Here is a 26521-nt window from a genome sequence, read left to right as displayed (position 1 = left end):
TACCGTATGCCCACAAGGCATAAATCTTCATTTAATCCTTCATACTTTGTAAATGGAAACCTATGCAGTACTGCTTTGAGTAAGCAATTGCATCTTGGGACTGCATTCTAATCCTCCTTAAACTAGCTGTGTGGTTTTATCTGAAACACCAAAATGCAAGCTAAGCATCTAAAAATTTTTAGAAAATCCTCAAACTCCCTGGTGAAGGGAATTCTGGTGAGGTCTCCAGAAAAAAAGCCTTTGCCCAGAAAACCTGAAATGGGCAACGCAGAGGAGAGAATAGGCATGGCAAAGCTATCTCCTACAAACAAACCAGAATTTGGAAGGCCATCAGCCACCATCCTCCAGAAAGCATAGTTGCTACATAATCTACATAACATAGATGGAGATGTTTGCATTCTCAAAAGCACAGCTGACTCATTTTCAGCAAGAACAAAGTAGAATGCAACATAGGCTGAGATCACCTCCAGTTACCTGGGGACAAATAGGTTAAGTAGTGCAAGAACTTGCATGGACATTTTTCATGACTTACAGATCAAAAAAGGTAGTCTAAAGGTAGTTTAGGTTGCCTTTGCACTACCTAAACTACTTCAGAGAAAACACAGCTGTATATCTTCTATTTGTCCCCCTTGTTTTTTGCAGTTACTCAGTTTACGTGGCTACAACATCATGTTATATAGCAACTGAATGTTTACAATAATTTGATTTTAAACGCAATTAGAATATATTCAATTGTTAACATTTACCTTGGCAACAAGAAAAAAAAAATGGACTCAGATACATTAACGCTCCCAGGCCAGACATGCATTACAGAGTTCTGCTGACCTAGATAACACCTACTCAGGATTACATGCAAGTAAAGAGAAAAGACACCCCCTTACTCAGTATCCCTTCTCAAGCGAAAATAATCCTTGTGTAGTCACTGCTAGGTTGACAGAGGAAGTTCCTCAAAGTTAACATGCAGGCAAACAACACAGTCACTATAGCCAGAAATTTCCTGCCTTGTTGGCATATGGCACTTAGACATCTGCTGGCATATTGACAGCAGCAGAAACTGTTCAACAGACATGGCTTGAATTTGTACATCCTTCATAGCTATATCAAAAGTGGTAGTTCCATGGACAAGCTAGGTATATTAGCTAACAGTTGACATTAATTGTCTAGAGTAGAAGTTTGTAGCGTTTAAGCAAAGATATTTTTGCAATAAAATCCCACAATCTATTGTTTTGAGTTGTAGAAGTTACAAAATAAAGTTTAAAGCCAACTGCCTTTTTTCCCCTTCTTTGACCTGACTGAATAGAGGATACTGCACATCACAGAAAATATTTTCCTCACTAGAGTATCTTGGCAGCATGGAGTTTGAGTAAGGAGGAGGAAAGAGAAGCCAACTATGCAACTAACGATCTTACCAATGAGTACAACTCAGAGAAACTTTTCTCCTCCTCCAATCACTTTTCCTGTCTGGATAGGAGACATATATATGTGTATGACTCATGAAAAATTTCTGTTTGAGTTCTCTGAAAATTTCATATTAACCTATATATGCTCAAGACTAAAATAATTCGCTTCTTTCCCCAGCCTTCACTTCCAAAGACAGCTGCACTACTGCTATGAAAATCTTCCTATGCCACGATGCTTACTTTGGTAGCCAAAGACTCAAGGTGGCAGAACTGCAGAAAGACAAGTCAGTACACACAAGGTTAAATTATATGATCTAAGTAGGACAAATGGCAGCTATTCTGACATATCTTTAGGAGCGGTGCTGTACATGTGTACATGTACAGGGAGATCAAAGCTCATTACTTCTGGGATACAGAAAAATCTTTCAAGGAAACCAAAACTGCCTAGAATACAAACGGCAGCACTCGTTTTGGACATGCATATTTTTGCCAGCCTTTTGACATCTGGCCAATTCTGTAAGCAATCTGCTCAGACCAAGTGTGTTAGGGACCCAGGCCAGTAACTATCCACCCCCCTTGAACAGCTCCAACTCCCCAGAAAAGCAGAAACTTGTGATTCCTTCTCATCCTTTTTTCCCCACTATCTCCAGTGTAATGACAACCTTATCCTGATTGCTCACTTGGACTCTTAGCTCCCAGCTGACTGAAACACGCTGGCACATGACCAGGACCAGCACGTAAGGCCAAGTGAACAAGCCTCTCAGGCTGCCTCAGGCACTTGACGGTCTCTGCGGGACTATGCTAATCAACAGGACTTAGGATGGTTGACCTTTCATTTCCCCCTCTCTCTCTCAGCATTATCTGAGTTTGGAATAGGAATTTGATGTTCGTCAGGACAAGAACCATGCCAGATGTAAAAAAGAAGTCTTTTAGCTGAGTCCTGGATTTCCTACCTCACTTTTGTGGGGAATGGTTTGCGACCTTTTTTGTAGAAAGAAAAATAAGACAAGTGAACCGCATTGTCTCAGTCTAACAGGCAACACCCTTTGTCTTGCTAACCTGTGAAAATTTTACTGTCCTTTACTGACCTATGCAGAGAGCAGAAGGTGGTTGGGGCAAGAGATGCAGGATATGAGTCAGCAGCACCTGCATTAGGAAACGATGGTGGGGACGAATCAAACAGAAAAAAAAATCCACATTTATTAAAGAGGACACCACCTGACTGCACAAGTCTGATTCCTGATCAACTAAATATATACAAACGGATCCTCACTTAATCAAGTGTTGTGCAGAGCGATTCTTCCCAACCACCTACTAGAAGTTGTGGTTCTCCAAGTTCTCCAAGACTCTTGCAACTCCTAGAACCTCTACAGGCCATTTAAATGAAAGTCAGTAGGATCTCAGGCAGAAATAGGACATGTTTCTAGTAGCACAATGGGATTATGGATGGTACCCACCTATTACAAATCAAAAGTAGAAATTCAGTCTCAGTAGGAATTAGTCACTGAGGGGCTAATGTTAACCTTAAGTAAATGGTAAACCTGACCACAAGCATATATTAACATTGCATGAAAAGCTAAAGAGATCAATACTATTACACAGAATTCCTCCCCTCTTGCTCATGAATAGAGCTAAAACAAAAATAAAATGAACCCCCAAAGAGCAAGTGTCAGTCCCATTGTTTACATTCTGACATAGAGCATCTACAAACAGCAGGGGACATAATTTTTCCCCTTGCTGTCATACACTGCTTTTATGAAAGGGTTAAGTGTTGCTGCAAATAAAAACATATTTTGCATTTTTTAATCAATAATTTTATCTTAAAATAAAGTTCATATCAAAGGGCAACATTTTGAAAGTTCCAATTTAGAGGAAAAAAAATTCCTGGCAACGTACAGGTTTATGTACTTTAAGAGAGACTTTTCTTTCCAGGAACAGCAAGATTTAATCCTGAATGAGAGATATTTTTGCATTCCTACTGACACATCAGATAGAAAGCTGAGAAGATAACATTCTAAGGTCTTCAGAGAAAGGAAAACCTCTTTAAAACAAGTCAACACATACGTGGATTTTTTTTTAAAAACAAGGCAAATTAAAAAGTTAAATTTGATAAAAGGGACTGTAAATGATCCACAAATATGTTACAGAAATGTTAAATGCACATATATAGGTCAAACATATTGCAGATAACAGATTTTATCTGAAAAGAGGATAAAACAAGATTGAACTTACTCTGCAGTAAATTTAGCCCATCTTGATTTTTAATTTATCCCACCAGTTTGTGTTTCATGCTAATCAATAGTGTTGCTCAATGCACAATTGTATTGCACATCCAAGCCATTCTTCAGTTCTTACTGCTTTCTCTTCATTATACTTAACTTTGGTTTGTCAGCAACTTGGACTTCTCCCCCTCCCCCCAGTTAAAGACAGATATTCAAATGCTGACAATTTTTGTAGTTCATATAGATATGTAACTGATGATCACCTCAATAAGGTGTACTAGCATGTACTAGCTACATGTCCTTAGTGATGCTTCCATTTGGAAGAACAGTATTAGTATTGCTATAACGTATTCCAAGATTACCTGCTCAACAAGCTTTATGCACTGGTCGAGCAACTCCTTTCACTCCCACTCCTGTAACTAGCAACATATCACCTCTTTGTTCCTTTTATGTTGAATATAAGCTTCCTAGAATTTATTGGTATTTCTGATTTTTGTATGAAAAGTTAAAGCTGAATAATCAACCTAATCGAAAGAGAGCCTGCCTTAGGACATGATACTTCCCAAGATGCAAGTGCCCTCTTCCTTTTAATTTTTGTCCCTTGATATGAAGAATGAAGGCTGAGAGTTTTAAAGGAAACGGAAAATATCCTGGGAAATAATCACAACTGACATGACAAGAGATTCTTTCTTGTGGGACAAACAAGTGGGTGGGGAGTGAATGCATCTCACTCCACTACTTAACCCTGCTAGTACTCCTTCCCAGCTTCTGCAGTATCTGAAAATTAACAGAAAAGCAGTAATTCCAGGAAAAGATATTGATTTAACAGATACATGCACAGTACGATCACTTGCCTGTAGATGAAAACCCTCTGCAAACCTATCTGACTTGGTTGAATTTTATCCTTTTTTTTTTTTTTTTTGCAGCCTGGCAAAATATAGCTTGAAATTAACCTACTTTGTGCAATTTCCTTTTCCAGTCTATGCTATGAACTGAGTCTCTCCTTTAACCAGCCTGAACTGAAAGAGCGAGCTCCAAAACTTCTGTATCTTGAAATCAAACCTTATTGCCCCTGAAAGCAAGAGAAGTTTTGTCATCAATTTTATTTGAAGAAGGTAAAGGTCTTAAAATGGTAGCACATGGGTGGTAATAAACCCCAGTAGCTCTGAAAGACAGAGCAGTCAGCTGACGCACTGACTACATCTTTCAAGATTGTTTGCTGGCACCATTTCAATCATTAGGAAGGATGGCACTGGACTTTTCATTCATATTATTTTTTGGGCATCCTATAAGTCAGGTGATACTGTAGGCTTTGACATAACTCCAACATATAAGCACCTTTTTCAAACATCTATTGCTCAGTTGATTTGACAGGCCTACAAACAAGAGTCACGTCTAACTGCACAAGTGAATAGCATTATTGAAAATGAGATATTTTCAAAGCCAGCTTTTGGACATTCTAATCACCCATGATAATTTATTCTGCCTCTCCTTTTCTGCAACAGGTAAAGTGCTGTCATAAACAGTAGCAGTAAATGGAAGGGGAATACATTTTTTCATTACATTTCATTAGTCTTGTCATACACTTTAGGCATGTCAATAACAGAAGCACATCAATAAAAACAAATCAGAAGAATTTCAAGGAACAACAGTTAGGATGCCTGAAATCCCTTTCCTGATGCGTTACTGTCATTCTGCAGAGCACTGGTGAAACTCGGCTGTTACAATCTGTACAATTCAATAAATAAATAAGTAAACGCGCTAGCAGAATGAGAGAACGCTTATGGGCATGCCAGTACAGTTTGAACTACTAAATATAAAGGCTGAAAGCAGACCCCCGCCCCCCCCTTTTTTTTTAATATGTCAGAAACAGAAATATAAGATGACAAACATAATTTAACATTAAATATTTAACATTAAACAACTTGACATTAAGACCACTGTTGGCATAAGAAGAAAACAAAAGACATGCAGGGACTCTTCACCAAGGATTGACATGATGCAAAGTAGTCAGAGAGAAGAGCAAAATTAATTACCTAGGAAGAAACAACTATACTAATAAATATACAACAATAGCACCTTAGCAGCACGAGTCTGAATTATATTTTTTTCTGGGAGACTTGTAACAAGAGTTTTAAGTTTTTTCAATAAGACTTGCATATCACAAAATGCGTATCATTTCCTTTGTTGGATATACCAGTGGTTCTACAAAACAGACACACTGCTCTACTGATTTTGTAAAGTCTAATTTTAAGACTATATTTAGTAAGAAGTAAAAGTCAAGATTACTGATTCTGTATCAATAATTTCCACATTCATTATTTGCATGAAGCGCTGCTTTACTGAAGGCTTATAGACAGCTGTTATGTCTACAGCTATCAGACATAACACAAGAGCTGTCCTCTTCAGATTAAACAAAGTTTGCATGAAAATATTCCAGCTGATAATGGAAACAGAACCCTAATCAAGGATTGCAGTGAGAACACCACACAACTTAAGGGTGGGGGTGGGGGGAGGAGTGAAGAAGGCGAGTTCTTTGACTATTGCTTTTCAGCAAAGCAAAAGTTTCATTTACCTTTGCAGCTTCCAGTCATAAACCATGATTTTGTAAAAACAATTTCAAAATACACAGTTTGAGAAACTCTCAACACACAGGCATTTTCTAAAAAGTCTTCACACTGTATACAGTGATGTTTGTGGAAACCTGTTCCATAAACAGTGCTCATTGATTTCATTGTCTACAATAAGTTTTCTTGCTTCCATGTTTCCCATTCTCACGTAAACCCTCATCATATTGCTAGACTTCCTGTACTGAAAGGAATGCCCCAAGTCTGAGACTTTAGTTCTCACATTGTAAATTCAAGAATGATGCCACAAAATGACATTCAACCCAAACAAGGTTGGGCCTAAGCACATATCCCTTCTCTCTTTTCAAGGCAAGGAAGGCCAAACCAGCATTGCTCATACGCCCTTACGGAAAAGATAATGGTTTAACAAGGAATTAGTGATCATTACTGCTTTGTTCAGATTTTAATAATCTTTTTACAAACTTACAACTCAAAGGAGATGCAGGTTGAGAGTAGTCAGGTCTTTGGAAGTATTTGTTGCTATTTCTGCACCTTTGTGTGTAATACTGAACTCTTCTTGTGGCTACTGCTGCAGTTTTCATTCTTACTTTACATCATGCATTCAAACCCCTAAGAGAAAGCACAAAAGAACTGAAAACTACTGTGCAATCAGAAATTGGGCAGTCTTAGTCCACTAACAGGCAAGTTCTGAGTTTTCAACAAATAGAACCATTACAGTTCAACAGTTTTTCTAAGTTTCTCCTCACTACCAACAGCCCCCTGCCCGCACTCCAGCATAGGAGAAACTCAAGACAGAGTCACACTACTTTCTAAAGCTTTAAATGATCCAAATGTCTTCATTTGTAAGACCAATGGAATTGGTAGAGAGGTCAACCTTCCTATCTAGAAGTCAGCCAACAGCTCTTGGTGCTCTAACATTGAAGTCCTGCTCCTAATATTTTCCTTGCCATGATAACTAGATAGCAGCGTGCTTCCCTGATGACCTCTCAGCCCAGATGTATAAAAAAGACAAAGTGCAAACTGTTGTGACAGAAGTAATGAATTCCCTTCCAATAAACCCTCAAGTTTTGGAATATTTTCTAAGATGAAATACGAAGTCAAGTCATTTTGATACCTAGGTGGTAAGAGTTCATCAAAGAAAAAAAAAGTGATGTGAACAAATTGAGTTCTACTTCCATTCTTCAGTACAAATAGGTTTTACTGTTTCCTATGGAAAAAACTTCTAATTTGTATGGATATTAACCTCTGGGAGGCATGTCAATATTTTTACAGCATGTGCTCTTTAAGACCTGCTTATGTAGATGTATAGCATGAACAGTTAATTTTCCTATAAGTCATAATTCATAGGACAAACAATGTGAGAGATATTAATGGAAAGAGATCAACAAGGTTATTTCCTTTTGCAGCTTTCTGCAGAGTTAAATAATAAGTGAAACTCATAATTCAGCATATTAGTTAACTGGAACTATTTTGTCATTGCAGAATTGAGACCTGAAGCTTACCCATTTGTGATACTTGCAAAGTCCACATTTGAGTGAACTAAGTGCTACTTAACTTTATTTCTCCTTTCCATTTATGTGCCACGGACTTGAATACTAACGGTTTTGAAAAGGCAGCTGGCTTCTTTGTTAGATGCTGAATACAAAACTTAACAGTTGATATAAATTTTTCCCCTTATTAATTTCAGGACTAGATTCCAGTTTAATGAACTTGTTAATAAACTATTTTGATGAAAAGCATATTCATGGCTTTACCAGCATTGCCTTGCTTTTGTGATTAATACAGTTGCAAAACTGTTTCCTCTTCACTTTCCCAAGTTCCACATAGACATGTTTTGAAGACAAATTAACTAAAGGTTACTGCTGCATGAGAACTGCAGCTGTTCTGCAGATGCTAAGTGCCCCAACTTTTCTTCCTCAGAAGAAAAATTACTCTTGTTCAGAAATAAAACATATCATAGGATTTCATAGCTTCATTAATACAGCTTAATTTTGAGAGATCCTATGCAGATATGCTTACAATATACCATTTGGTTGAGAAGAAGTATTTTAACAACTCTTACATTGCATCAGCTGAATTAAGAAGTTGGAAAGCAGTAATAGCTGATTAGGTTTCCTTCCTATCTGAATACATACATAGTGACTAACATAGCCAACTCCCCTTTCAAATAGCTTTGGTAAATGCTGTTGTCCCCATTTTACAGATAAGAAAGTGGAAGCAGAAGGTCAAGTAGTTTAATCAAGGCCTGACACCAGTTGGTGACCTGTGTTAGGTAGGGTTAGAATCAGATCATGTTTACATGAAACTACATGACAGTTTACCATAGAGTTGGTACCAGCTGCAGAAGCAGATGCTGGCCCACACAGCAGCTTGGGTTTTCAGAATAATAGTTGAGTTTAGCTGAAGTTGATTTCCAATAAATTTAAATTAAACCAAAAAAATCTTAGAGTCGATAAAAACAGTTTACTGAGATTAATTTACTAGATGGCGATGGATTGGATTACATATTTGAAGCATTGTACTTTTTTCCTTCCACAAGCAAGGTCTCAAGACCTGGAGCAGCAACCCAGCAACCTAGTTCATCTTAGTAGACTTTCACCTACCTGTAAAATGGAACTGAAATACACACAGAAAGATCTTGATACTACACAAGAGAAGCAAAAGAGTCAGCAGAATATAGAATTAACTCCCCTCAAGCTTTCACTGTATACAAATAGTTCATTAGGACAAGTCAAAAAACAGGAGATCCAAATTTCACAGCTTTGCTTACAGAGGCCTAAAGGAGCTTCTCAGCTCATTGGGTGAATTGCAGCATGAAGTATTACTGCTTTGAGAAGTTTATTATGCTTCCTCCCATACATAGCCATGTATAAAAAAAATACATTTCAAATTAAAAGTTACAGAAGGTCACTTGAAGAGTTAAAAACAAACAAACAAACAAACTCCAAACAGTTTTTATGGATGTTCATAGCAGCTAGGACTAAAAATTACACAGGTTTCTCTGTTCAAGAGTGTTTTTAGATTTCACTGCCAGATTTCAACACAATGTTCATAGAATCATAGAATGAGTAAGGTTGGAAAGGACCTCTGGAGATCATCTAGTCCAACCCACCTCCTCAAGCAGGGGCACCTAGAGCATGGTAGACAGGGTTGTATCCAGGCGGGCCTTGAAGATCTCCAGAGAAGGAGACTCCACAACCTCTCTGTCACTCTCACAGGGAAGAAATTTCCCCTCACATTCAGGCAGAACTTCCTGTGCTTCAATTTCTGCCCATTGCCTCTTGTCCTGTCACACAGGACAACTGAAAAGAGTTTGTCCCATCCCCTTGACACCCTCCCTTCAGGTACTTGCACACATTGATAAGATCCCCCCTCAGGCTTTTCTTCCCCGGGCTGAAGAGGCCCAGCTCTTGCAGCCGTTCCTCATAGGGCAGATGCTCCAGCCCTCTGATCATCTTTGTAGAGTCCATCTATGCTGGACTCTCTCCAGTAGTTCCATGTCTCTCTTGTCCTGGGGAGCCCAGAACTGGACACAGTACTCGAGATGAGGCCTCATCAGGGCTGAGGAGAGGGGCAGGATCACCTCCCTCAACCTGCTGGCAACAGTCGTCCCAGTGCAGCCCAGGATACCATTGGCCTTCCTGGCTACAAGGCCACATTGCTGGCTCATGGTCACCTTATTGTCCACCAGCACTCCCAGGTCCTTCTCCACAGAGCTGTTCTCCAGCAGGTCAGCCCCCAGCTTGTACTGGTGCCTAGGGTTATTTTGCCCTAGGTGCAGGACTCTGCACTTGCCCTTGTTGAACCTCAGGAGGTTCCTCTCCACCCAACTCTCCAGCCTGTCCAGGTCTCTCTGAATGGCAGCACAGCCCTCAGGTGTATCAGCCACTCCTCCCAGCTTGGTATCATCAGCAAACTTGCTGAGGAGGCACTCTGTCCCCTCATCCAGGTCATTGACAAAGAAGTTGAACAGGATGGGAGCCAGTACTGAGCCCTGGGGGACGCCACTAGCCACAGACCTCCAACTAGACTCCATGCCACTGATGATGGCCCTCTGAGCTCTACCTTTAAGCCAGTTCTCAATCTACCTCACTGTCCACTCATCTAACCCACACTTTCTGAGTTTCTCTAGGAGGATGTTATGGGAGACTGTGTCAAAAGCCTTGCTAAAGTCAAGGTACACAACGTCCACCGCTCTCCCCTCCTCTGCCCAGCCAGTCATTCCATCATAGAAGGCTATCAAGTAGTATTTCCCCTTGGTGAATCCATGCTGGCTACTCCTGATCACCTTCTTCTCCCCCATATGCTTGGAGATGACACCCAGGATGAGCTGTTGCATCACCTTTCCAGGGATGGAGGTGAGGCTGACCAGCCTATAGTTGCCTGGGTCCTCCTTCTCACCCTTTTTGAAGACTGGAGTGACACTGGCTTTCTTCCAGTCCTCAGGCACCTCTCCAGTTCTCCAGGACCTCTCCAGACCCTGTTAAAGGTCTTCCTTCTCTGAAGACAGACTAGAAGATGCTGCCCAAGATACCATCATACCTTTCATCTCCTGTTTAGCACCCTAGAAATATAGCAAAGGTAAGAGGTACTAGTGCAGTACCTGCATTAAACTTACTCTGTGTAGAAACCTCAAGCTGACTTTTTTTTCCTAGCAGCTGGCTAAACAAGAACTGAGTCAGGATGATCAAGAGCATTTTTTCAATGATCTGGAAACAAGGGATTTACCTCTCTAATAATAATATCTTAAGTAAAAACAAAACAGCACAGCTCCTGCACACCTGTTGCTTACTGGAGAATTTAGTGAACTTGGGCATGATAGAATAAAGACGCTATGTGTTCCAACTGCATCAAAACAATGAAATGAAGCTTCAGTCAAACAGGCTTGAGAACAAGCGCAGTGTTTTTAATCAAGCAGACTCTTGAACCACAAAACAGGAACAAGAACTACACTGTAGGCTATTAACTCTCCAGGGTAGAACCCTTACTAACTCACCTTGTTCAGCCAAACAAACAATTTCCAGTGTAGCTTCAATCAGCTGAAAACTTTACATAACCTCAACCACGCTAGTCTCCTGCCCTGTAGCGGTCATTAGAAGGGAGGAGGAAGAGGCAAGGCAAGGCAGGCTTCGAATGTCAGCAAGACAGGATGCTTTGTAAGAACAGCAAGGTGATGGTTTTATATTAACAAGAGCCTCAAGGAAAAACCCACCGCCACAGAAACACTGCTGATTTTGAGACTATTACTACTGTGCATTTAGCTTTATCCACAGCCTAGAACAAAATTATGTTACCATTCACTTTCATGGCTTGATGTGCTACAAATCCCTTCAAACTAGATCAGTTCAAGATTGATCTTGGGCTGGGCAGGGAGCAAGGAGGGGAGGTTGCTTGGGACAAATATATTAATATACAAATGCAGAAAACTGCCAGCACAGTTAAGACAGGATATGAAGAAGCGCAATCAGTGACTAAGATAAACGGCCTGGGAAACAGTCTGATCTAGACACTCTCACACCTGTAATAGTATAACTTGGCTAGTATGCCTTGTTCCTTGTAGTCCGGGAGTGAATTGACTGGTAATAACATCACTGCTGCTAAGAATTAATAAACACACTGCAGTACAATCAGCATATGCACAAAATCCTTTTTTGCTGGACTAGTACAACCTTAAAACCCATTCCCGTGCCACACACACTGGAACACAATCTTGTCTTCTGCTATTTTACTATGCTCAGCACTATAGTATACACATAGTGTTTTCTTTCCCAGAGGGCTTCCAATCAATAACTTAGACAAAAACAAGATTACCCCCTCTGGATAACAGAGCTGATATTACATGGAAAAAATTATTGAAGTATCTTTTCAATTCTGTATCCCATGTAGTTCCTGGGCAGAAAACCATGGTAAACAAGCCACCACATTTAACTGGGATATATCCTGTAGACAATGTTTTGAACAAACAAAAAGCAGTATTATTCAACTGAAAAATCTTTAAACAAACTTGTTTCACAGATTGAGTTTAGCTTTAAAGTTTGTCCAGGAATTGTTTTTGCTGCAACGTTAAACTAGCAGATCTTAGTTGTTAATTAGATTACAGTCTTTAAGTTCAGCTTTATCAGCTCAACATTTTTTCAAGCTCTTTTTACTATGTTTTTCACTCTCACCCACCTGAATTGTTCACAGTTCAGACTGGCAGCATTACACAAAGCAATTCAGAACTGTCATAAGGTTGTTGTCATGCCTGGTGTCTTTACAAAGGTGTTTTGTATCTTAGTACTGAAATCAAGGGGAAGGAGGGAAATTCTAATGACTATCAAAGTGGGATAGTTTCCCCAAAGACAACATTTAGAGGAAAGAAGAAAAATGATTTCATATGATGCAGAAGGATCAAGAAGTTATGATAGTCAAAAAACTCCCAGTATCAATCCACTAGTTATGCAAGGCAAATACATTTAACCACTGACTTTGGAATGAATGAGGACAACTACTTTAGCTACTGCATTTCACATCATAGCAAGCCATATTCATTAATGACTGAGTTTCAATGGAATTATTGCACAGAAAAGTTCAGCTTTTTGGCACAAATCCAATTTCTCCCTGCTGCAGCCACTCCCTCCCCCCTGCCCCCTTCAAGTCATGAGACTACCAAATCCTGTACACTTCCAGATTGGCAAAGTTTCACATGTATCTCCATGTGAAATTTCCATTTCACTCCTAAACATGTAACGTGAGCTGAATTGAAGGCAAAAAGTAATGTGGAGCATTGGTATTGGGCAGGTAAGTAAAGATTGTGCTCTGCCACTTCTCAATTGCCCTATCCCCAAGCATATAAAAAAGCCAAACCATCTTGCTATCTTCCTGCTGCTGTACTATGGGAAGAGGGATCAACTGGCAGGAGCACTATCATTGCTGCCTTGTGTTTATTACACTCTTTCCTTCCAACCCGTGATTTCCTAACACATTCAGTAAGCATCTATTTCCTTCTCCTTAGGAGCTGGAGGCTGAGGAAGCACTTGCACTTTGCTAGGTAGAGATACCTCCATCCACCTCAAGACCTGCTTGGCATCAGAGACATACAGAAAGTTAAACTCACAGAAAAGCTGCAGTTACTTCAAATGAGCAAGAATTTTCTTCAGAAAGATCAACAAAATTCAGCTGTAAGCACCTAGACAATATGCAGTGTGAAACTACTTTATCTCAGTGTTTCTGTGTCAGGAAAAGAAAAAACAGCTGTTGGAAAATCTGTCCAAATGACCAGCTGTCTATATTGTAGCAGAGCTGGGCATGCATTCTTAAAACACATGCAAATAAAGCCAAGACTCTCCCAAAATGTGAACTATATCTCCCATTTAAGCAAAATAAACACATCTACTTTCATTTCACTAAGTGGGTTGGCAGGTTTAGGACCTTGCAGAGACTATGTAGCAACTTCATTAAATACTGCAGTTTCCCTACTGACCCAAAAGGAACTATCAAACCATGAAGTCTAGTCCCAGAGTCTACCTTGAAAATTCAGTGCTACTGTAACAAATTACACAAGGACAAAACAAACTTTGCTACTGTTTTTGCTGCTCTAAAGGAGGCAACTCTGAAGTTTTACCTTTTTCCTTTCCCTTCTCTTGCCCTCCACCCCAAAAGCCTTAAATAAATGAAAGTGGAAACATGCAAATCTTATTTTAGAAGGGCAAATTGATAGTGATCACTTGACACAAGTGCAAAGCTTTCAGTGTACACTGATACCAATAAGAAAGTGATTTTCTAAGCATGAACTCCAATGCCACTTAAAAATCCTTGTGCCAACAAGGCAAACGTTGATTACAGAATTGCCCTCTATCATTCTGCAGTCACGTACGCACCATTTACACAAGCTTGAAGGTTGAAATTCTAACTTAACTGAGAAGTTATCATGACTTAGATTGGCTTGAAAGTTGAAATTCTGATTCAACTGGCAAGTTATCATGGTCCAACTATTTAATTTGATTTTAACATATTTTCATAACAGTCTGTGGAGCTAGTTAGCAGCAACTATTACAGCAGTGTGTGTAGTAGAGTGAGGGCTCCAGCCAAACTGATGCAATAGAAGTCTGTGGAAGAAATCAGTACTGTGAGTGAGTTTGGTTAGACCCCTTCCCTCTATGCAGCTGCTTGGCTCCAGTCACCTCCCCTGTTCCTTTGGTGCCTGGAAGAGACTCATCAGCCTTGCTTCCCTCAAAGGCCAGAGCAAACATACTTGCAGCTGCTGTTTCTCTGCCAAAGAGCCACACATGATTCTTAAGTAACTTTCCCTTCACAGCTTTCTTTTCTTTTCTTTCTTTTTAATTTTTTCCCCTCCCCTACAGGGGGTTGGGAGTATAAGAGAGGAGCAGCAGCATGAGCTCTTAGAGGTTACACATGCAAAAGTCATCACTGACAAACTTGATCTTTCAACACAAGCCACAAAATACTGCATCATAGATGACTATACTTTCCACCTCAGGACCTTCATAATCATTTGCAGGATTATTTTCAGGCTCCATTAGCTATCACTCGTTAACTGCCATCATCCAACAATCTCATGCCTTACTTTAGAGTCTAAATTTATGTTACATAACTGGTGTCTTTGTTGTTAAAAAGGGAACAGAGTTCAGAGTCCTGTGACAGGTCTAGAGACTAGTCCTAAGGCTGTTTTGTACCTACTGCAACCTTGGAAGCACACAGGTCTAGGTTTTATTTCTCAGCAGCTGGAAGCTGCTTATGCAATATTTCAAAGATGTCAGTATAGAACAAAGTCAGTTTAGTATTTGCCAGTTTGCTCAATCATGTCCAGCTTCTACCTTTTCTTTGAGGCAGAAATATAGTCCTACAGATGGGCGCAGCACTAACCAGTCCCACAACAAGGGTTAAAATCAGGCCACGTCAAGGGTCAAAAATCCGGAGAAATGCTACAGATGCGTATGTTGGTAGAAAAGGAATGTTTCATGATGCAGTGATTTCATAGCCTTTGCAGAGGCTATGACATACAACCTATTGATGTTAGCTTCCTACTTCCTTTACATCCAGGCATGTTTCTTCCTCTTCAGAAAAGAGTGCAAGAAGTTTGAACTTAAAGCACTTCTAAAGCTACTTGGTGCCCAGCAGTACCTTTGAGCCCCTAGAATTCATATAATGCAATGAAAAAAAAGAGAAAAAGTTAGCTTCTGTTCCAATTTGACTGCAAATAGACCTATTAGGGTAAGGCTTGCCTAGAAGGGCTCTCTCCTGCCTATAGCTAAAATGTTGGTAAGTATGTAATGAATACAGTGAGATCTTGCAATGTAACGACACAACAAAATAACATGCATGGAAAAAGGAAAAAATGCATGTATAGAGTTATCTGTTAAAGAAGAACTTAGTGTTCTAGTGCAAAGCTTGAAACAGCAGATCCTGCTGTTCTTGCTCAAGGAATATGAAGCAGAAAGACAACAGGAAATAAAGGAGTACAAAGTTACACTTTCAAACCTATGCCATCCCTTCAACAAACAGGGTAGTAAAAATGAGGAGTGCTTACTGCATGCTGTGTTTTAGAGGTTTGCTTGGCCTAGCAGTACAGCTCTGAGGAGGGCTGTAATGGCATGAACAGCTTTGCGTGTGACTGCAGTGGTATTTTAGTTCAGATCAGGAGTGCACTGCTGAAGTTACTCTCCCTATTGTCCCCAATTATCATGCTTTGATTGACACTGCAGAGCAGACTCAGAGCATATGAGCAGAACTCCTTTCAGATAAAGCAAACTACAAGATGTATTCCAGGAAGAAATCTAATGCACATGAACTGCTCATGGGCATTCAACCCATAGGATCATAGTACAGTCAGTAAAAAAAGTAAATCCTGCAAATGCACACACTGGGGGCTTCAGGTCCTTATCACCAATTGTTTTGCTCTACACAACTACTCCCATTGGGCTGCACTAACTGCTAATATAGACATAGCTTTAGAGCACTTGGCTTCCAGTTTTGACAAAGCATTAAACACATAGGGCATGATGAGAACAAAAGGATTATCCCAGCGGCATAAAAAGGATATAGATTTTAACCTTTCAAGAGTCCCCATAAGATTGTAACCTAGTTTAATACTAGAAAAATATACAGATGAAGGTTATGACAAACTTGCCTCAGAAATTATTTTTTCTGTTTGGGTTAATATTATTTAGGGATCCTGAAAAAGTAAAAAGGCATGCTCTCTTTGGAAACCTGTATCACAATGTCAACTTTTTCTTTCAAGATAGCTACCTTGGGATTTAAGCACAGCACAGAGTTAATATAAAAACAAACCACGAATTTTCATCCTTGTAAATATAGCTGGTCCATTTGGATTATACATACGTATTTACAATCAATAGTTTTCTCAAAAGCATTTTCACATGCTTCCTTGCTAGTCAAGCTATTGACTCTCATCCGCAATCCAGCTTGTTTCTGGTTGTATGTTACTATGTTGACATCTGCTTGCAGTATCAGTGCCTAACGCGATTGCTCCGAAGGTCAACAGCATTGGGAGGAAAAAATAACAATTCATTTTGTTTAATTAGATTAAGGGCAAAAGCAACAATTTATTCCAAAAAGAAAATCTATACAAAGTTATCTTACACTGTATTTTCATTGGCTACAGCAGGTATCTTGCAATAACTGTACATACAGCATAAAGATAAACAGTGGTTCCAAGACTTATAGGGATGGACAACAGGCAGTTGATAGTCTGCAAAGTTTCTTGCGTGGTATCATCTCTGGAGCAGAGCTTGTCAGAAAACACATCTCATAGAGGAAGGTAACATCTCAGGTAATACTAACATTCTGCTCTAAAATAACCAAAGGACAACATACTACAAGCACTCAAGGACAAGTTCATAGCAGAAAAATTAGAACCTCTGATCGATTGCTATTGCTTCATCAGCAGAGAGTATTGCAGTGTATGCACTATCAGTTTTGTTTAACTATGTTCAAAGAAAGTTTAAACAATATAATGGTTAAACAGAAAGAAAAACAGAAAAGCACTCCATGCTTTTGCATATAGGTGAACACAGAGAAAAACTATTAAGTAGAGTAGTACTCCCCGTCCTAAGTTTTCCTCTTACACATGCAGCATTATAACTGATAGGCTGACAGTTCATCCCTTCTGAACTTTGAAGGTGCAGAACTTGATATATACTTGAAAACAATTGGAAATAGCTATTTCTTAGGCATAAGCCTTAAATGACACTGTAAAGTTTTTAGGTGAGCAATATTAAATGCTTTTGTCAGCAAATTTACAGCTAAAGGTTTTGCTTTGGCAGCCACTTGTGTCTGTCATAGCTGCTGAGCTTTATTTTGTTCAGACCATGCAAAAGTTTGTCTTGAAAAGGACAGCTCATCTGGCAGTTCTAACTAAGGAATTCAGTCTCCAAATAGTCTCTTCCTCCCCACCCCCCAACACCAATATCTTGGAAGAGATGAGGGAGTTAAAACAAATAAACAAGCAAACCCATCCCAGAAGCCTAGGGAACTTTCATACCTTATTTATGCACCTCCTGAAGGGCACAGGGGAAAACAAAAATTATGAAAATGTCCATATTGACTTTATATCAGTGAACATAAGTTTTAGGGTCACTCTGCAAACTGTAAGGAACAGCCACATTCTCTTTATTGACTGTTGAGCTAACAAGAGACATTTAAACTTAATTCCAGTTTTGAGAAAGCTTGCAGGTTATAGTTTTCTAAAAAAGAGTATTGCATACAGATTTGAACTTTGATGTGTCAGCTTGGAAGTAAGTGAAGTACAGTGCTCAGAATCAGAATATTTTTTATAAAGTTTCATACTAAAACTGGAAAACTCCAAGAAAATCGTCTATAATGAAACTCCATTGCCCTCACCTTCTCCCCACCCCTAAACACCAAACAAAACCCTGCAAATGCACCTGTCAGAGTTTGGGGATGTAGAAGACAGCTTTGCTTTAGAAAATAATAATAAAGGAGGAAAACTACTATCAAGACATTTATAGTTACTTCCTTTAGCATAATCTCCCTGTGTGCCATGTATATCCTAGTAGAAGCTCTCCTTAAAAGTTTTCTAAACGTTTATTCACAGCACTGGGCTCCAAGTCTAAACATTTAAGTTTCTAAAGCTATCTCTCAGGCCTTCTGTTTACAGTCTTGTAAGCTTTTCAAATAAAGACCTCAATTATTTGTTCTTATACTTAGTATGTTTATCTGCTTCTCCTAAATGGAGCCAGCAGTTTCTTTTTTCATTATTCTGTTTTGAAAGTAATCATTTTAATTATCTTAAAATTCTTTCCTTTCTTTTCACCAACCTTGAGATTTATCAATGGGAAGTATTTAATTTCTTAACAACTGTGGTGGACCAGTAAAAAAGATTTCCCAGTAAACAAGATGTGGGCCCAGTGTTGCAAACCTTTGCTCATGCGAATAGTGACATGAGGGTCAAGAGGGCTCCTCCTTGCATGAATAGCTCCTTTATCATTAAGCTGATATTTCACAATCAGGATGGAGCAATAAAGAGTAAAAGTAAGGAACTAGAGAAGAGGGAAATGACTGCATTGCCTTACTTTTGCTTCTGTCTCCAAAACTCAGTTCTACAGCAGGGTAGGCAAAGGTGTGATCACTGTGGATTTCACAGCCTTCTCCCTCTTCCTCCTCAATAGTTCCCAGGGCTTTGGGCCACAGCAGCAAGTTGCAAAGACAAATTATAGACTTTTATCAACACACACGAATGTTTACGCTACTCTGTACTGTTACAATTAAGATTCCACAATATCAATAAATATGCTGCAGTTACACCAATATTAAAAATTCTAATTTTTACAGCTGTTCCACAGTGTTATGAGACATTTCTATCTCAAGATAATTGTATTGACACTAGGAATTGTGCAACCTCCCCTCTCCATATACATGGTTGTGGCTGAGTCTCTTCGGAGGTCTAGCTAAATTGTCATGCAAAGCATCTTAGCCATGTTTTCATTTGAACAATCTGCTTTATGCAGAACATAACATCAACCAAGTAGGCAGCAACCAGTCTATACACAGTCCAGAGTCAGTAACCTTTAACATCTAGGTTGAAGTAGCATTATCCCAACAAGAATTTAAGCACTTCTTTCTTTAAGCCTTATTGTTCTGATAACTAATGTGGTACTTACAATACTGAGAAGAAAATAGGTTCTTCATATAAGACCTCTAAGTGCTGTTTTTAAACTAGCTTATTTAAGCATTTCTCCCAGTTAAGACTGGGGGGAAACAGGCTTTCTTTCTAGCATATCCTAAAATACTCAGCTTGTGAGTTTTGTGCAAGTCTGTTAAACATATTGCAATAAATGTTTATTGCAGTGTATTTCTACTGTAATCAGATGTTATGAAATCTTCTATTACAGAACATAAACTTTAGATTATACTTGACCTAATGCAGCCCCCTTAATAAATAATCAGTTAAACTGTCAGTACAGACATAGCAGCCTGTATGTGACTTGAGAGTCTGTGCTGATAAGCTACTTGTCTTTTTAAGTGGTTAAGATCACACTACAGCTCTAACTTTGTAGACACTCCACACAAAAAATTTCCGTTGCACTTACAGCTAACATTAGGCTCAGTTGAGCTCAGAGCTACACTAGGTGGCAAAAAGGGCAGCAGAGAGATCTGTGTCTGAATAAGTCAATCCTTGTCACCTTTCAACCTGGTTCTGAAAACAAAATTGATATTATTAGTTTGAAGATTTCTTTGCATCCTCATATTTTATTAACAACTATTTTAAATTCACACTTGCTGATGATTTTTGAAAAACTTCACACAGTGTGTGTTTTAAATGGAGATGTTACAGAGGGTATCAGTGGATGGAACATCTCAAAGTGGCTCTGTAGAGTCACGTGAGTGTCAATGACAATGACAGCAGCAGAAAGAGAGAAAAAACTCTAAGATGAGCTGAAGGCCTGGCAAGAAGAGAGAAGAGCTGAAAAATGAGACAAGTCATGCAAAAATCTCAAGCACAAGTTCAGAGATTCCCTGGAAGAGGCTCAAAATAGGAACAAAATAAAGGTGAGAACTAGCAAAAAAATACGCTTCTTAATAACATTCTGGATGTACTGCAAGAGAATAAATTCGTACTTTTAATGTGAAAGCAGGATGACCAGGATTTGCCCAAAGAGAGCAAATATTAGTAATGTTTTAAAGAATCAACAGAATACAACAGAAAAAAAGCATGGACTGTGGTTGAGAAAGGACAACTATGAAGATTGTTTCCTATATCCTCTACAGCTGATGTCCTTACATGATTTTTTTTTCCCCCCATTAAATCCAGCTGGGCTAGATTTCACCCTGCATTTCTCCTCTGTAGGAAATGTCACCCCCTTCCCTACCATCACTCCTCACATAAAGGTTAATAAGAAGAACAACAAAAGCACAAGTCTGGAAGAAAGTAAGCAGTAAAATTTCAGACACCAATACGAGTGAAAGAAGAGCAAGTGAAGCCTTGTATTTAGCCAAGCTGAGCTTGAGCTGACAAAAGAAAATCCATGAGGAATCGTCACTCCAGCGAGATCAGATATGGAAAGTAAGGTATGACTGGAAATACTGCAGAGGCAAAACTGAAAGTCACAGGACTACAGGGATACCATCAGGAACTAACACATGCTGAGGAGAGAAGTCCTTTCACATTGTGGTGTGTCGAGATATTCAGAACAGATATTCTGGTCTGTCTATAGTTTGAGCTATATCGCTTTTTTCTTCTCACTGCTTTTGCACCCATCCCCACACTATATTGAACTATACCATACAGTCGATTCTCACGAACTGCCCTAGAATTTTTTCCTAGCTGTTTGATCTGTTTTAGGGAAATCTTTCTGTCTCTTCAGGATTGTGGTTCTCGTTGTGGAAAAAAAATCACTAGTTAAATGATCCTCTCACACCAATATGGATTTCATCCCAAATTGAGCCAGAATCTAAACTCTGAATTATATTTGCAGCATGCTGAGCTTAAATGCATACTCCAACCCAGATAATGGTTTTGTTTGAGGATGTTGGAGATGTTTGGGATAAATCCGAGTAAGCTTTCAGTAAGATTCCAGCACAACAAAGGCATACCCCACAAGCATGGCTTGTCTTTCATTTCCCCACATCCCTCTACAGCTGCAAGCCTCCAGCCATCCTTTCTACCATACACTAGAGTTATATTTAATAGGGCACTAAGATTGTAACAGTAAGGACACTACCACACAGCAACAGAAAAGTCTGCTATCTGAAGCAGACAGAAAGCAATCACTAACTGAAGAAAGAGAATTTAAACCACCAACTTTTAGAAGCAAGAACCACATTCTCCTCTAAGTATTGATGACACCAATAGAACCAATGACTCATTATCTCGGTCTTCTGTATTTAGCATTTTACTAGGCTTTTGGTGAATTAAAAAACAAAAAGATCTAGTCAATATAAGCATGTCTTAAGAAAAGAAAAAAAAAAGTCCCAAATGACTCATTTTTACCACTGGAGTCCCACATACCTGGGCAGCCTATTTTCATAGATCACCACTGCCTGCCACCATATTTTAATGGACACCACATCTATAAAAAGGCACTAAGCAAGTTTGCATTGCTCTGGGATTTACTGCATGCTATTGATTAATAATTAGCTTTGAAGAGGCATTCTATCAGGTATGAAAGATAGGATTATCATCTCCTTATGCCTTGGAAAGAAATAATTCTTCTAAAATAATAATAAAAAACAGCCAGTGCAAGAGTTGTAATTATCCCTCCGAGCAAGGCATTCATTTTTGACCAGTTCCCCCAGCCCTTCTTTCAGTTAACCTGACTGACCTCTCAGACGGCCACACAGACCGCAGACACGTTTTCCTCACAACGAGGGTATTCAGGACAGAAAAAAAAAAAAAAAAAAAAGTCAGAAGAGGACCAAGAAGCCTGGCTTCACCTTCCCTTCCTCATACACAACACCCATTGAGGCAGGAGAAACCACCCGGGATGCTCCAACAAGAGCTGCATTCAACGCCTAACGCTTTCAGCTAGCGGAGCTGCAGGCAGGCGTGGAGGAGCGCGCTCAACAAGCCCCCGAAACCCCAAGAACCAGGCAACAGCAGCAACCCCCCCCCCCTCCCCCCCGAGCGGCCGCCGCGCTCCCCGATCGCCGCGGCGGCAAGGCGGGAGCCCGCCGAGCCCCGCGCCGCGGAGCGGCTGCTTTCCGCAGGGCGCCTCCGCCCCGCGCCCGCTCCGCCGGCACCGGGCGCCTGCCGGGCGCTTTCGCGGGAGCCCGCTCGCCTAGCGGCGCCGGCAGCGCGCCCTCCCGCCCAAAGGCGCCTTGTTTTCCGCTGGGCGGCGGGCAGCACCTGCCGCCGCCGGCGCGGCCCCCCGGCGCGGCCGCCCCCGCTCTACCTGCAGGATCTTGTCCAGCCCCTCCTGGCCCAGGCAGGGGAACTGCTTGAGCAGCTCCGTCTTCTGCCGCTTGTAGTCGTCGGTAGCCGAGCGCCAGTGCGGCTCCTCCAGCACCTCGAAAATCGCCGCGCCGATGGACAGGTAGAAGATGATGGCCGAGGTCAGCAAGGGGCCCCTGTCCACCATGGTGCCGGCGGGCGGGCGCGGCAGCGGCGCGGCGGCGGCGGGGGCCGGGCCGGGGAGGGAGCCCCGCGCTGCGGGCGGAGGGTGCCTGGAGCCGCCCTGTGCTTCCCCTGACACCTCTGCCTTCCCCCGCCGTGCGCCTCGCCGCTCTCCCGGCCCCCGCGCCGCGCTCTCCCTTAGAGTCTTCCACACTCCCCTCCCACTCGCCTCCTCCCTCCCTTCCTCCCTCTCTCCTCCTCCGCTTCGCTCCCGCTGCTTGCCTCCTTCCCCCGTTCTTTCTTTTTCTTCCCCCCCCCCCCCCCCCCTTTCTCCCCTCCCTTCGCAGCGGCGATTTGAATTTGGTGCCCTCCCGCTTACTCCGCGGCCCGCCCCGACGCGCGCATGCGGGGCGGGAGGCGGCGGTGGGGCGCCACGGCCCCGGTGAGGGGCGGCGGTTGGCTCCGGCCCGCGCGAGGCCGCGGCGGGGGGGTGGCGGCCGCGGGGGTGGGGGGCGAGCTCGGCCGCCCCCTCGCGCCGCGCGGCCGTTGGGGGCGGGCGCGCGCGCGGGGCCGCTGAGGCGAGGCGAGGCGAGGCGAGTCCAGCCCGCCCGCAACGCCCGCGCCCGGGGGGGGACGTGGGGTGCGAGCCGCCTGCCCCACCCCGAGGGGGCTGCGAAGCGGGAGCCGGCTTTCCTCCTGCCCCCGGCAGCGTGCTGGAGGGAAGGTGAGCGGGGAGGTTCAAGGCGGGGGCTACAGGCAAGTTTCACGCCTTCCTTGAGATGCTGCCTGTTTGCGTTACAGAGCCGTTGAAGCAGGAGCTGCATCTCCCTCCCTTCGTGCGCTGTGTGCATTCAATAAATAATACGTTTCTATGCGTGTGTGTATGCACGTCTGTGGGTGCGGGCGCTACAGGCAACAGAGACCCCTGCCAGTGATTTTCCATGAGATGCTCGACACCTTCCAGGCTGAAGCTATCCAGCTTGTCCTACTCACGAAGCCCTAAGCAGGCATGGTTTGCAGCTGCACATAAGTGCACGCTCCTCCGCCTTCATACTTCAAGGTAGAAGGAAGGCAACACAGCTGTTTTGAATGAATGGGGCTGGAAACAGGGTTAAACGGGTCAGGGCAAGAGTAAGGCAGTGACAGGATATGGCTATGTGTGAGGCTACATGGCAAAGGGCTCTTGGTGTGCACAGGTTTGTGTTAGGAGAACCCCTGTCATGGGGATAATTTATTCCCTGCCTCTTCCCCACCTCCTCCCAGCAAAAAAATCTGTCAAAAATGCAGAGCTCTCCACATCAGCTGCATCAGCTGTAGGCTTTTGGAGTGCACAGGTAGAGCTGACGCACTGAAGGGCTGAGGAAAACCAGCAAAACTTTCTTGGGCAGACCTAGTTGAAAGAGGAGGAGGGAGAATGGAGAAAAGGAGAAGGAGGAAGAAGGAAACAAGTAGAAAATACACAGGAGAGTAAGAGAAGAAAGAAAGGAGACTATGCAGAAGGCAAAGGAACTGTTTTGGTTAGGAGATACCTGGAAATATCTTTCTGTAAAACTTTGAACTGTGCCAAATGGATGCTTTTGTGAGATTGCCCACAAAAAATTAAATGGCCCTTAAGCAGTCCTTCCTACTAGCTCACATAGCACTCGCTGAAAATACATCTGCAAGAGGTTCCTGGCAGCTTAAAAGCAGAACTGGAGAAACCGCAAAATCCATAAGCACATTATGGGATCAGCATCACTGTCTCCACATGGGAATCCTCAGATGTGTGAAGACACCACTAAAAAAAGGAAAAGATTGCCAAAATGCAGGAGTTTGAAAATTGCATTTATACGTGCTAGAGAAAAGATCAAGTAGGAGGGGACATCAACATTTTAAAAATAATGAATGACATAGAGAAAATACAGTAACTGCTGTTTGTTGACTTTAAGTAAAACTAGGGGATGTTTCATGAAGCTGTAAGGCAGAACATTTAAAATTAATTAAAAGGAAAAGAATTTCATGATGCATAATTACCACATGGAATTTATTCTCAGATGTTATCACCTGGCCCAAGACTTTAGTAGAACCTGAAAGGCTATCAGCTGTACAAGCAAATAATATTAACATTCATCATTGTCTTACTTAAGGATTTAAAAATAAAGTTAAAAGTTTGAAGGTATATAAATACAAGTGACTGAGAGACACTTGAGGAAGAGCTCTCCCATAGGTGGACTCTGACATAATTCTCCTTTTGGTGCTCTCTTCTTGCACCTTCTTCTGAGTCACCTGCAACTGATTAGGATATTCTAACAGTGGGATCAGTAGCCCAACATGTTACAGAAGTATTGTATTTGTGTGTTCTTGACCCCGAACATCTGTGCTTCTTAACTGGAAGGTATTTGATTGCATCTTTGAAACTGTACTCTTCTTCCATCTGTCTCTGACTCTCTAAAGGCCCATTTATACCAGTGAAACACTATCTTAAAGGAACAAGGAATGACATGAATGACCATAACCTACTGCAATTATGTACTTGCAGATAAGAGCAAATACACTTTCAGGCATTTTATAGGAAGTTTGTTTGCAATTTTGATGGAACATTTCTACTTTCCATTCTAAACTCTCAATCACTGATTGCTTAATTAGTGCTTTCAGCAACTGAGTCACTCCATGTGTAAAAACAAACAAATCTGTAAATCATATACCATTTTTTCCCTGTGTTGAAATGCTATTGCACTTGTTAGACTGTCCCCCTGTGTTTCTCTGTTTCAAAGAGAATTTCAAAGAGAGAAGCCTAGTAAGGAATAGCATGTTGGAGAACAGTTTATTTCCCAATGAACTGTAAGAAACTGCTCTTAGAAGTAGAAGTGATCCTCTGAATATTAACAAACTTATGGTAGTTAGGTGTTATACTTTGATATTTTTTGGATATCTTGCAGAACAAATTACAAGGCATATTTTCATGCTGCTGTCCAAGTGAGTGTGACAAGAAAGAATTTATTTTCTAAAGTTGGCCTCTCTTTGCCCCTCCTGATTTAAAATGCCTCTCCTGACCTCATAAAAGTTCCCATATCCTTTTATTCATGGCCCTTTTCTCCCCTCTGTTTCCCTTGGATTAAACAGTACCCCTATTGTTAACCCATAGCACCTGCCACATAGGCTCCTCAGCTTTTCATGCTAGCTGAAATAATGAAAAGGCTGGGGTTATTCACTCAAAGGCTTTAAAATTCCATTAAAAATCAGAAGAGAAATGGCAGATAGCACTGTGATGAGCAATACCACAAGTATCAATCATTTGTATTATTTGCATAGGTCATTATTTCAGGCTGTCCAGTCCGAAAGGAAATCTCTTTCAGCCAAACTGTATGCCTAAGACACATTTGCTGTACAGATGTTTCCTAGAACAGTCTGAAATGAATGAATAAATGTCAGAAAATGTTTTAGATGGAGCAAATAGAAGACAGTATTTGTCCAAAGAAAACCTGACATGTAGTGGCAAAGGGTGCATGTTGTACTGAGTGTGAGATATGACAAACAATTAGATCTCTTCAAGCCTGTGCTGTTTTTCAACTGGAAGTCTTTATTTTTGGCTGGCTGATGGCTGTGATCTAGATGATGCCTGCCAACTCTGCATCTTCCACTTTTTTTTTAATCTATCCAAATTCTAGTCTCTTCAGCATTGCTTTCAAATGTTAGAATATATCTAGCCATAGTTTTTGAGTAAACTAATGGGTTTATTAGCATGACTAGCGTTTTTCCTTCTTAAGTATAGTGCAGTGTATATCGCAAGGATAAGGC

The 26521-nt window shown here is 41.2% G+C and overlaps 1 protein-coding gene across 1 annotated transcript in view; it reads right to left on the bottom strand.

Moving 5' to 3' along the window:
• KCNK5 (potassium two pore domain channel subfamily K member 5) overlaps window positions 1-22769 on the bottom strand; it is a 32842-nt gene extending 10073 nt beyond the window's left edge. The window contains exon 1 of the mRNA XM_062573609.1: window positions 22584-22769. Within this exon, the coding sequence (XP_062429593.1) occupies window positions 22584-22769 (186 nt within the window). The remainder of the gene's footprint in view (window positions 1-22583) is intronic.
• Between the last annotated feature and the right edge of the window lie 3752 nt (window positions 22770-26521).

This window comes from Rhea pennata, chromosome 3, assembly GCF_028389875.1.
Source record: "Rhea pennata isolate bPtePen1 chromosome 3, bPtePen1.pri, whole genome shotgun sequence".
Classification (NCBI taxonomy): domain Eukaryota; kingdom Metazoa; phylum Chordata; class Aves; order Rheiformes; family Rheidae; genus Rhea; species Rhea pennata.
The sequence above is the reverse complement of the archived record's forward strand: the minus strand, read 5'-3'. Positions and strand labels throughout refer to the sequence as shown.